This window comes from Lissotriton helveticus, chromosome 9 (genome assembly GCF_964261635.1).
Source record: "Lissotriton helveticus chromosome 9, aLisHel1.1, whole genome shotgun sequence".
NCBI lineage: Eukaryota > Metazoa > Chordata > Amphibia > Caudata > Salamandridae > Lissotriton > Lissotriton helveticus.
The window spans coordinates 586,680,100-586,693,697 of record NC_136070.1 but is presented as its reverse complement, the minus strand read 5'-3'; the positions used below and the strand labels follow the sequence as shown (position 1 = coordinate 586,693,697).

The 13,598-nt window shown below is 42.2% G+C and overlaps 1 protein-coding gene across 2 annotated transcripts in view; it reads left to right on the top strand.

Moving 5' to 3' along the window:
• The first annotated feature begins 1,326 nt into the window (after nucleotides 1-1,326).
• Nucleotides 1,327-13,598, top strand: part of ARL2 (ARF like GTPase 2) — a 56,266-nt gene continuing 43,994 nt past the window's right edge. For both annotated transcript variants that reach the window (XM_078660562.1, XM_078660563.1), the window contains exons 1-2: nucleotides 1,327-1,483; nucleotides 3,969-4,079. In XM_078660562.1, the coding sequence (XP_078516688.1) occupies nucleotides 1,419-1,483; nucleotides 3,969-4,079 (176 nt within the window). In that variant the 5' untranslated portion in view covers nucleotides 1,327-1,418. The remainder of the gene's footprint in view (nucleotides 1,484-3,968; nucleotides 4,080-13,598) is intronic.

Below are 13,598 nucleotides of genomic sequence, written 5' to 3'. Positions count from 1 at the left end.
CCCGAAATGCATTGGGTTAATAAAAAACTGCTTCTGATGAACGTTTGCGTCTGTACTTGTTCTTGGAAAAAGGTCCGGAGGGACAAACTGGAACATGAGAAACCTTAGGAAATCGGCAGGATACCGTGCGTGTGGAATCAAACAGAGGGATTTGTCAGGATGAAAGGAAGGAAAAGCAGGATTAAAAATGTATAAACGAAATAATTGTGCAAGGAGCATTTTGCTGTGCCACTGGATTAGGGGCGGAGAGTCACCCCTGCATATATATGTAGTGATTTAGTATTCAGGTGCCACCAGGGCAAGGCACCATATCCCTGAGCAGGCAACATTGAACAAATATTACGGACCAGTAATGAAGAATTATGAATAAAAGAGGTGTGTATTCCCTATCATTGAAAATATGAGGAGGCACACCCACACAGAGAAGGCTCTTGAAAGTCTGAAGTGATTGCAAGAGCCCTCTCCTAGAGAAACGCATGCGCGCTACACTCTAGGCGAGACCTAAAAAACGTGGGCCTATCCGAGTCTGGAGGCGCAAGTGAAGGAAATAACTGTGAAGTCCACGCAGGCGACGCAGAACAAGCACCGACGCATGGGCCTTTACAACGAAGCCGTTTCCCCGAAATCTTTAACCACGCATGCAGTACAACGCATGCGTGGTTACCACTAATGCCTTTACCACGCATACATTTACTACGATGTTTGTAGTAAAGGTATATGTGGTAAAGGTAAAAAGAAAAAAAGGGGGCTTGGGGGGGTCTCCCCCCCAAATAAAACAACTCACCATAAGTCACGTCGGCGTCAGCGTCGTTTAAGAGAAATCGGGAAAAAATGCCGTTTTCTCTTAACGACGTATGACGTCACCACGCAATTATTCGAGGAAAAGTTTATCCGTGGTAAACGAATTCCGTTGTAAAGCATGCGTGGTAAAGGCATGCGTTGCAACGGAATTCGTTGTATCATCATATATTCCCGACGCATCATGAGGCAGGACCAAATAAGAGAAGCCCAGGAGCGCTCAACCATTAGTTAATAGTTGAACTCGGCGGGGAGTTTCTGTCCTCTGCCTCGATCTTGCCCGCTACAGATGCGTACATTTTGTAAATTACAACGTTTTGGTATTTATATGTTTATGTACTAAGTAAAATATTTAATATGTGTACGAAATGTAAGTAATATATGTTGTAACTCAATTTGTTACATGGACGATTAAACAGTAGCATCGCTCCAAGATGGCTAACGCATTCACTACCTCGGATGACGCAATCTGTGTGTGCGTTCTTTGCAGTTTGCAATCGCCTTGTTCGCGTGTCACTATGGAGACGGTCGCCTGACGATGGGCGCGGTACATTCTACCGGAAGTTGCTAATTGGTTTTCCGGTGCCGGTTTGGTAGCGGTGCAGCCCAGCGCTGTAGGTATGGGACTCCTTACTATCCTGAAGAAGATGAAGCAGAAGGAGCGTGAAGTCCGACTGCTTATGCTGTATCCACCCATGTTGTAGATACCCCGTACATTTTCAGTATGGGGCTTCGAAACTATAGCTTTCAAATTGCACTGCTGGGTAACTAGGTAGAAGCCGTTTATGTTTCCCATCAAACGAGCAACGTATGAACGTATGTGCTTTTCGGTCGAAAGAGTGCGAATTCGTTTCAGCAGTTCTGTGCTTTTCCAATTACTCCTAAATTTGTATAAACACCTCGTCTGGTCAGAAAATTGGCATCGTTGATTGGAGAGATTCAAATGAAATGTACATCTTTTCATTAGAAATGGCAATTTTTTAACGTTCCCGGAGAAGTTATGCGCATTTAATGAACTGCTTCCTTACCATGGGCAACTACCGTTTTGCCCACGTTGCAATTCATCCTCCCAGTTATTACTTTTCGAGTGGACCCCACCTTTACCGGGAGAGAAAAACAGTAACTGGAGGGAAAAGCCCACCAACCCTCTGGTTGCTATAAATCATCTTTCTTTGAGAAGTCCTGGAACAATTAATTTCAGTTTTTTAAATGTATGCTACGAATCATACGCGGTGTTTTCATGCACAGAATATGCATGTCCACATCAAACAAAGGATGAAAAAAAACACGAATGCTGGGTTGTTTAGTATTCGGTATGTATGTTCGCATTGGCAAATGCTTAACTGGCCGGCCTGCTCAAGAATACTTGATCACAATAACTAAAATCATAGCTTCTTTAAGTCCTGGATGTTACAGTGGTGTGGAATAATACCCCAGATTGTCTAGTGTAGCTGTTTCTTTGCTCTCTTTTGGTCAGATGGGTGCTCTTTAAGTACTTTTTAAAGCAAGACGGCCAGAATGCAGGGCGGGAGTGTTCCACTGATTGAGTGCCAGGAGGAAGACCGATCAGACAACTGGGGTTACCATGGGACAGAGAGGTTAAGGTGATTAATAATGTGTGAACAGCTGAACAACTAGTAGTTATTTTTTGTTTGTGCTGTATAAACCAGAAGTAGGTTTGGTGCAAGGTTATATCCAAGGTGATGACACTTGCTGGGTGCCAGGACCTGAAGGGAAACTGAATGTGAACGATTTTGATTCGATGAACTACCATGGGGATCTGTTGTCCATGGGCCACCAGCCTGCTAAGTGTTTGAAAAAGGAAATGTGATTGCAAATAGTTGAGTTGACGATTTGCTCTTGGTTCTGGAAGGAGTTTAGAGGAACTAAGACCAAGGAGGAGACAGATGCAGTGATTACATATTTGCGATGTGATTGAGGAAAAACACACTCTTTTCAGACTTGGTAGGGTTGACTGACCAACTAGTAGCTTATGGCAGAAAGCCATTCTGCTGTGCATGTCTAAAGTGAGTTTGAATAAAGAAAATGATATGAAAATGTGAGTAAAATCTGCAAAGACTGGGTAAAGTTGCTTTCAATTTCAGAGTATTGACTCTTGGAACATAAATGATAGAGACCAGAGAAGAGAAATTGTTTGAATAATTGAGCTGGGTTGGTGAAAGTAAACAGCAAACTAATTATGTGTGATGCAGACACAGGATAATATGATTGAAGAATGTGGGATATTGAGCTCAATAAGGGTGAAAAGCTGGTGGAGAGTATGAAGTGTGCCTGAGGTTGAATTGGAGTAAACAATTCTTGAAGCAGTAGCAGGAAGAGAGGAGAAGTGTATCCACATGGTCTTGATTTTGGTGTGTGAAATTATGTGGGTAAAGGATTGTGAGCAACGTGTACACTGGGAGGTTGGTGGCGGCGCATATTGGAAAATTGCCAAGCGTATTTGAGGGGAAGGGTGCCTGAAACTAGTAAGATAAAGGTAGATAAGAAAAAAAGAGCGTGGCAGTTATTGAGTTTTAAGTCCGTCTCAAAAGCAAATATTTTTACCTGACTGGGACAGGTTTGTGGGTCTGCAAGTCTTAATATTTCATAGTGCTCAGATGATCCATATGTGGGTGCAAGGCATTAAAGGTTGACATATGATACTTTTCAGGTGTTGTCCAGGGAATTGATGAAGGAGTCAAACGAATTGGGGGAGGCTTGTCTGTAAGGGGGCAGAGGATGAAGAGTGAATGCATTCTAGATGGTGAAGATTTAGAACTGGGTACGTTGTGGCACTTCTACATTGCTGTATGAAAATGATACTGGGGAAAATATATTTGTGGTGCTCCCTTGAAATGATATTGATTGAGAAAGGGATACATTATAGCAAATTAAGAGGGGTTTCCATGCAAATGGGTGGGCAGTTATTGGGCTAGGTGAGGCTGTGAGTGAAGAGGAGCAGAGTGTTAGTTAGAGGTATTTAGTGTGTTTCATGACTGATAGAGATGTCAAAGGAGAACTGGGTAGGGGGCACAGGTACCTAGAAGCACGTGGTCAACCCCAGGATTGGTAGGTGGGAAGCCCTGGGATTTCCCAGGTGGGGGTTGAGTTTTTTTCTTACACGCTATATATTTGGTTTCTACTATGTTTCCTTAATGAGTTCATTTCAGTGGTCTCGACAATGCTGGTAAAACTACAATACTGAAGAAGTTTAATGGAGAAGACATTGACACAATCTCGCCCACGCTGGGGTTCAACATAAAGACCCTGGAGCACAGAGGGTAAGATGTTTCCATTATAAAGTGGATGCTAATGGTAATTCTTTAACCCTTCACATCCATAAGGGGCCGTCTGTTGAGGAGTGAGGGCTCTGAACCTGTAACTGATGCCTACATCCCTGGGAGTAAACAACTGTGGTGATGAGCCACAAATACAGAGTAACTGTACATTACCTGGGTGGGGTGGTAGCACAGATTACATGTGTCTTTGAAAGCAGGGACACCTCTTAAAAGACCAGTGCCAGTCGATGCAAACTCCTTCAAGCACGTAGAGAGGTTTGAAATGTATTTCTTAATATTTTTGCACTCTGATTTATTACCTGCTGTGGGACGGTAAAGGAGTCTGAAGTCTTTTGAACTGTGCAGTAACTCACATAATTGTTTGGAAGCAATATGACTTTATTAGAATTTGTAAGGACATTTCATTGCTTTTATGAATTTCATTATCTGCGTCAGCAGCCGGTCAGGGGAGTTGGAAGTAATTTACAGTCTAAAGTGCGTGTAATATTAATCTTCCATTTTGCTTGTACCATGTTAACTCTGGAGGTCACTTCTGGCTTCTTGACAGGTGGAGGTGCTTCACTTAGGGCCTGATTACGATGCCGGTCGTTAAAGCTGTCCGATTGGCGTGTTGGCAAGAAAAATCCAACCGCCGGGGACTCTCCGACTGCTCCATTGCAATTCATGCACTGGAAATGTCCTACAGCGGCAGTCGGAAAGACCTCAATTCCAACCAATGTGGTCGGAAAGCCAGTGATTTCATATACGGCAGGAGTGGTGGGGTCCGTGACGGTGTCCGATTTCATAGTATTGGAGCAGGTAGAGCAGCGTGGCAGGACTTGTAAGGCAGGATCCATGGCATCCCAGGGCGTGGAGAGGTGCGTGGCGTTGACTTTGTGCCGTTTGTCCCTCTGTTTCTGCCATCTCCGACGAGCTGGGTTAACCGCATCGGTCGGATGGCCTGATAGGAGGATTGTATTAGAGTGGGAGGTAGGAGCAGCTTTTCACTCGGCTGTCAGTCTCCATTGGCCCCTTCCGACACTATGGCGGGTGAACTTTCCTGTCCTAGTCAGAAAACTGCCTGTCAGTGCCCATTGTAATATGGCGGTCAGGAGGACCACTTCTGACGCAACCGTATCTGCTTTGCCGACTTCGGTTGGGACAGCAGAGGCCCTTCTGACCGCCATCATAATCAGGCCCTTAGAAGAGCTGAAGCTTATTGATGAGTGTTACTCTGATTACAAAGATGTATTTCGCTTTAAAGCATTTTAGGCCTTTATTTGAAAATGGTGCCTGGTGTTCTATTATTAGTCTCATCTAACATGTAGGATGGTTTTAAATGATGTGTATCTGATCACGAACCTAGTTTAGTAAATTCAGACAAGGAGAGACCTGCTGTGACCTTTTGGAAGACAGTCAAGCTAAGAAAATGAAACCTAGTAGAATTATAATTCCACCTTTTCCACTTATTCTATATAAGTGTAATTATTTTAGCACAGTTGTATGATTAGCTCTGGTCTCCTATCCTCTCCTTATATTCACCCAACCCTGCTTAGCTATTTCTACACTAAAGATAGTGCAGACTTTCGCATGCGAGATTATCAGAAACACCATTCACTGACCATTTAATGGCAAAAAATCTACCGCTTTAGGTTCTCCACATGGTCCTGGACTAGGTAACATTTTTGTACTATGGAGACATAATCCTATTCCATTCATAAGGTTTGTAGTGTAGTTCCTATTATCCCAATAGGCTCTGCGCATTGGAATAATATCTTCAATAGTATAGACCTAGGGCAGAGGTTAACTAGGTCTTCTACCGACGATATTAGACTTAAAGTTTTGTGTTTGCCAGCTAGCTCAGAGTTCACTAGAAACTTTCTCGAATAGGCAAGGAGGGTCTGAACCTCCCTGGGTAGACAAGAAGGGATTTAGTTTCTGACAACCATAGAACATGACAACTTTGCTCTCCCCTAATCAAGAGTGTATCTCTAGAGTCGTCTGAAAACAAAAGACAACTTATTTTACTCAGTCAGTTCAGTGCATTCTTAGTTTCACCAGATTGTAGAGAAAAGGAAGAGACGGGCGTGTTCAATAAAAGATGTTATTTATTGATCAGTCTCTTTTCTCGTACAAGAGAAATGGATCGCTATTATTGCAATACTTATAGTTAAGTAAAGTGCATACAGTAAAGACAGAATTATAAAATAATACTGTAAAAGCATTGATATGGTTTCTGAGCCATATGATACTTTAAAATGGATAAAATAGATACATTCATATATACATTTGACTAATCGTTACTCAACTGGTGCTTCTAACCACGCCTACCCCAGTGTACCTGACCTAAGCCTAATACGTGGGCGGGAGTAGATAAGTAGCAGTTTAAGTTAAGTTTATTTTGCCAAGGGACTGACTCAAGAATTCTCTGCAAGGGGTTATTCAGTTCTGTACCTGGGATCTAGAAGGTTGGAGGGCTGGTATCTCTTATCCCAGGTCTTGATATTCCAGCTGCCTGCGAGGGCGGCTTGGAAGCGCCGGAGCTGGATTTCTCGGCAGGAGAAAGGCAGCGTTTCCTTCTCAGCGCGTCAGAAAGGCGGGGCAGCGTCTGTGGGCTTCGCTCTCAGCTGGGCTCCTCGGCACGTCTCGCTGCTCCAATCTCGTCACCACCGCGTGTGTTTGCTTAAGGCAATGTCGGTAATATTTATACCTGAAAGGTGCCGAGATTGACGTAAGGATGGACATAAATACGTCAATAAGGATGTCATACTGATCGTTAGCACATTCTTTACTGAAGTTCTCGGTGAAATCAAAACAATGGCTGCGGGGATTTCCCAGGTCGCTGTAGGTTTGATTTGTTTTGAGAACTCCGTATGCCTATCAGGGGGCTGGAGGAATATCGCTTGCCTAATTAGATGGCATGCGTTATGACTTAATCAGATAACGCGCTTCTGTGCCGTGGTGTGGCTTAATCAGATAACGGGTGTTTGCGCCGTTAGATGGCTGCTAGTTACTTATTAACCAGACAAGGGTCAGGAATAGGGGGATCTATACAGTACCCATAGGAAATACATCACACCCACTCCACGTAATCTATGTCCATATTTACAAATCTAGGCATAGTAAAAAACTAGTAGTGTATGTGTATACCGTACCACCCCAAAATACAATCACATGTATTTCGAAAACTGGAAATGTGAAATACACGAAAAGATGCGAATAGTTACTATATGCACTCAAGCAGTATAATAAATGAAAAATCTGTTACGCATATTTCTAAATCAGCATAAATGAAAACGAGAAATTTACACATGAAATGGCTCTTAATACAGAAGAAAAAAAAATTGCGAGACCATTCCATCACAAAGCATAAAATACTCATGAACATGCTAGAGGGTAACTAAAGTCTCTAGAGCACCTAAGAATAGACATTTAGTTCTCTAAGAATAGTTCTACTTTAAGCAGAAGATAAGTGTCCCAAAAAAATTGCAAATATTTTTGGATTGGGGAAAAAGGTTCCCGCTGTCTGGAAAAAACCAAACAAAAAAAAACTGATGAGAATATATTCCCATATCGCGTTTTAAAAGTTGAAGGCCAAATTCAGGATGTAGGGAACTCCGTGTGCTAGTTTGCTCAAAGTCATTCCTTCTGCTCTGGTGAAAACATCATATCATTCAGACTGTTGAAAAAACTGTCAACAGCTTCTTGCGAAAGTTCCACTAACTCGGAAAAAGTTGTTACCATGCATTCTTGAGCATGATTGCCTTCATTGAGGTTATGATCAGCATAGCTGACTGAAGGTCGTACCTGATCGATGCTGCTTTCATCTCGTACTTCACTACCCCTCAATCGCAGTGGTGAAGTCTCCACGAATGCCGTCATCAGGATAGGTAGCCGCTGGGGACAGCACAATGCATGAGCCGTTACTGGACCCAACAAAGTTTCTGCGTCCATTGGCACATCCGATTGTAGTGTCAGACAGGTGTCCAACACGCATTCTTCGTCACATAGCAAGCACCTTAATACAGGCATAACACAGCGTTGCCACATCGGTCTAAATGAAAGAAACCAAGTCATGTTCAGGTCCCGAAGCCGTGCTAGTCCAAGGACTTTAGTTATGCGGTCCCGGTAGCCAATGGCTAGGATCGTTTCTTCCCTTGTCGCAGGTGTTTTGTCTGTGACATGGTTTGCCATAGCGAAGCAACAGGATCAAAAATAGGATGCCTGCCACTAGTCCCAAAAGGAGAGGAAGTCCGCCAAAAATGGAATGGACAAAGTCTGGAAAAATACCCAGGATGGCTTTGAATGGTGTTAAAGCTCCTGAAAACACTGTCTTAAATACACTTGAGACACCACTGGTATCAGAAATATTTAAGATTTCGTTCAGTATTTCTGCGAAATGTATGGGGGGATTAGTTGATAACAATGAATGAATCTCTGCCGTTGTCCTTGCAACTTGGAGATCATACGTTTCTTTAGATGACGTTAGCCTGGTCGGCGTCTGTAGGAGCACTGTCTTCATTCTGCTTAAAGTATCAATTCGAATAGAAGCAATTTTCAAGTTGGGCCATAACCTTGCCTCCCTGTCTGGAGAATTGTTCGGGAACAATACTCGTTCACAGCACATGACCTTCCTAGTCACGGTTATGAGATAAGGTTTTCCGGGCAGCAAACTACAACATCTGCGATCTACTATTAGAATGTAACTCCCGTTCGAGAGCCTCCTAAAGAATGGTTCTATTTGTGTTGCAGGTGTGCCTAGCTGGTAACATGAAAGGTTATTTGAAGTCCCTTCACAGGCTCCATGCAAGCTAATACCCTGACACAGAAGTGTACCGCTTAGTGATCTTGCACAATTATTGCCACTAAGAAACACTTTCTGGCCTTTATTACTGACACATTCGTGTGTATAGGGCAAGTTCCATGTTGACTTAATGTACCCTTTACCCAACCTTTCATACTGGCCTGCCTGTATATATTTTTGGCAGTATTGAAACTGGAAAGTAGTTATTGGAATATTTATTATCCCATGTATTATCCATTCAATGACAGGTCGTTCTGACATTGTCAATGGTAATCTCTCAAGTTTTTCAATGCTCAGAATTGTATAGTCAGCACCCTTCTGTGCCAAACTGATTTGTTTATCAGTAAGGTTAAAGATATTAAATAATGACTTTGTGTTGATTAAACGCCAAGGCACATAGCCTGAACGCAGATTTTGTAACGTCCAGCCTAGCTGTACAATAGAACGCAATTGGGACTGACCGTGTTGTAACAACAGTAAGTCTTGTGATATTATATCGATTGCTGAAGACACAATGCTGTCCAGAGAATATATTCTGGAGGACAGAGTCATTAACCCATTGTCCACAACAGAAAGTGATTTTTCCAAATTAATACGGTCAATTTCCCGTATTTTCTCTGCTGTCTCAATTTGAGTTTCTTTCCAGGCTTCGTTATATGCTGCATATATAGAGGCCGCTATGAAACGTTTTTGACGCTGTTTGCGTGGTCCCATAATGAAATCACGCAAGTCAGCACCTTCTGTAAGTAAAGTTAGGTGTTGCTTAATTTCTGCCAGTGTGGATGTTTGTAGCCATTGAAGGCAGAGCTTGCCCACGCTGTAGTTGGTTACTATCCCTGGATGTTGTCTTTGAGAATATCTAGGGTCTGGCCTGGTCAATGTGAGCCCCTGTATTTTGTTCAGGAATCTGTCTTGACAGTTATTTGTATCTGTGGGCCAGATCAACCATTGTTTCCATTCAGGATGTGTTCTGTTTTGGTTTAATATATGGTTTACGTCTATCTCAACATCTATAGAGCTATTACTGTTCATTGTTGGCTTTGGAATAGACGGTTTGTTTAAATCTTTGATTTTGGCTAAGCCAAGACAGGTAGTTTGTTGAATAGTGTCATTCAAAAAAATAATTTGTTCTGGGATCATGCAGGCTCTAAACAATGATTCTATACCTTGTACTTGCCAATCTCTTGTACCCCAAACAGTTTTTGCTTCAATATTATTGTTCCAGAAATCAAAACCAAATGTATTCATTTGCTCAAAAAATGAATCTGAATATATCAATTTTGTGTTTGTAAGCATGGTCTTCATACCTGTCTTATTTGACAATTTGAAATAAAATGTTTCTGCTTTACCAGTGTTAAACCCTGAAAAGTATGAATATTTATCATAAAATGTTTTCGAGCTACCTTTTGGAGGAGTAGCACAATGTTCCCATTGGTTATAATTTAAAACATTTCTAGGTTGTGCAGATTTATGTAGATAATGGTTACCATAGTGGTTGTAGCAGAACATCTGATCATAATTAGACGAACCCTGTAAATAATCTGTTCTGTAAATTTAGCAGACATAACTAGGTCAGACATCATATCATTAATACTTTCAAAGTCCCAATCATCAGCAAATGTGCTTGGTTTTACAAAGTCACTCAATGAGATCTTGAATTGGTGTGGATACTTCAGGATTTCAACCGGACCATAGATTTCATAATCAGTATTGTCCCATGCTACCCCGCCGGGTATACGGTTGGCTGTGAAGTTGACTGAAGAAAGTTCTCTTTTCTCGACGTGTGAAGGTGTGTGTGGTTTAAGGACCAAGTTGATTTTCTGGCTTGCTGTGTCCATTGTTGCATATTTTCCCTCAATAAAATGTCCCAAGCATAGTACCATGATGAGCCAAAGTATGAGGACAAATGCACCTAATGCCACCCAAATTTCAATCCATGGAGAAATCAGATAGGTTTCTTTCAGTTGTTGAAAAAGTTCCTTAGCTTTATCTTTAAACGTTTTTGTTGATGGCTGTTTCTCAGATTTACTCAGATCTTCAGAGAATTCATCGAAGTTGATGAAGTAGCCGGATGCTGTTCTGTCAATTGTTCCAATTGCTTCTGGATTACTTTTTGCTTTGAGTTTTCTTTGTTTCATCAGCATAGTCATTTGTTACATCATCGTAGGTTGGTGTGTCTCGACTAAATGTTTTTATTTGGGTTTTTAGAGGTTTAAGTTCCATTGCTTTGTTGCATAGCCCTTGTTGATGTTCTGTAGAGTTTTCGAATGTGATTAGTCTCTCAGTTTGAACCTCTGTATTCGTAGCAAACGTTGGTGTTCTACTACTTCTTGGGAGTCCACTTGGCCTACTGTTTGTTATCGGCCACATGATTGTGGTTTTACCAGGTCGATTGATACAACTCGGTTCTCCTTTTTACCAGCAAGGGGCGGTAGTACTACTGATCTTGTCCCGTTGACAGACAAGACAGGAACTGCTTTTCTGTAAGAAGGCCCAAATACCTTCTTTACCGCGATCTTCTCTCTGACTAGATCCCCGACTTTTGGAATCCAGACAGGCCTTGCTGGGACAGGTGGTTTCTCTTCAGTGGTCGTTGGCTGCTGTTTCAACTTTATGTTGCTCAGGTCTTTCCTTGTTTCATTTAAGTCCTGTAAAATAGCCAAACGATCTTTGATATCAAAGCATTTATCTTTAACCACTGAAGTCTGACTATCAAGATCTTGGATCATCATTCTAGTCCCGAACAATAGTTCGCACGGACTGAATCCTTTCAGAGAATTTCTTGGCAGGTTATTTAGACTACGTTGGACACTTATTAAATGTTTGACCCACCCAGCTCCTGAACCTAATACCTTTGCTGTTATAGATTGCTTTATGTCACGGTTTTTTCTTTCTACGATTCCGTTTCCCTCAGGATGAAATGGACAAGAGTACCGCAATGCAATGCCCATGCTGGTCATGGCCTCCTTATAAGCTCGAGAGCTAAAGGCAGGACTCTGGTCAGAATGTAGCATGCCAATTGCGTATGTGCCGATAAAGACTCGCAAATCTTTTATAACAGTTCTGGCGTCAGCCGATCGCTGGGGCCACATCCATATGAATCTCGTACATGAATCCACTGCGACCAAGATATATTTATAGTTACCATCCCTTTGTAAGGGACCACAGTGGTCCAGATAAACACAGGCTAATGGTTTATCTGAGATTAGAAGGGGCGTCTGTGCTGGTCGTCTCACTGTTGATACCTTCATTCTTTGACATATTTCACATTCTAGAACATAGTTCCTTGTCTGTCTTCTCATTTGTGGCCACCAGTATCTCTGCTTTAGTAATGATACTGTGGCTGAAACGCCAGCATGTACAGAAGCAAGCCCTTCGTGTGCCGCTATGATGAGTCCTAACCTATGTTCCGTGTTTGGAATTGCCCTATCCCCCACTCCAGGGATTCGAGCAAATGGAACATTATTTGCATCAGTTATGTATGAGTACTTTACAGGAAAGCCTTTCGGGAGTGTTTCTATCGCATCTTTTACTGTAGCGCTGACAGCCTGTAATATTTCGCTGTCTATTTTTGTTTTTGACCGGGTGATGGCAGCTACGGAAGCCGTTTGCACAGCTGCCTTGGCGGCCTCATCAGCCAATGAATTCCCTGCAACGTGAACGCCATCACGTTGATGACTCAGTGTATGTATCACGTGAGTCTTTTGTAGTTCCTTTTGTAAAAGAACTACTTGTTCCCAAAGCATTTTATGCTTGATTGTGCCACCTTTTGCGTCTTTAAAACCATTCTGAACCCAGATCTGCAAGTATTCATTGTAAGATTGAACGCAGTAATACGAATCGCACACTATGAGTGTGGGGAATTCCCGATCGGTATTTTCAAGCGCCATCTTGAATGCCAGTAGTTCTGCTCGCTGAGCTGTACAATCTCCTAAAGATTGCGTTTTAGTGACCAGTGGTTCAAATTTTCCTTCGTGCCAGCGACCTTTAACAATCGCGCACGCAGCACTATAAGCTTGTTTACCCCCCACTGCGGGTTGTGCTGATCCGTCTGTATATATTATACAGCCGTAATGTTCTAGAGGCAGAATTTCGGTTGGCGGAGGACATTCAAATTCATATTGGAGAAATTCTTGTGTTTTTAAGTTGGGATCAAATTCGTATACCACGTCTGTTGCAGCAAGAGAATTAGCCCACTGTATCCACCTTGGATGGAGTGCTTTAGCATTCGGAATGCTTGCCTTTGTTACCGCCTCCAGGGCTGGTATCGGTGTCACGATAATTATTCGTTTACCTTGTGCTAGGGCCCGTTCCTTTGCTACAGCAGTCTGTACCGCGGTCAGAATTTTTTCCGTTGGGCTAAATTTCATTTCAGCTTTTGTGTACAAGTGTGATTTGTATGCAATTGGTATCTTTTCTCCCTCATTAGAGGTCAGGTATGTGAATCCGCATCTTCCTGGGATGACTCGAATCACAAGGTTGCGTGTGTTATCACGTGTTTGTAATTTTGTTTTAACTAACATGTCTGTTTGTAAAGATCTCAAAATTTCTGTGTGTTTTTGAGTCCAGTTGATTCTTTTAAAATCTGGTTTTATTAGATCATAGAGAGGTTTAACTCTCTCTGCATAATTTATAATGTAAGTTCTTCCGAAATTCAGGAAGCCTAGAATTGATTGTAAGTTTTTTAATGTTTTAGGTGCTTGGATTACAGCACATTT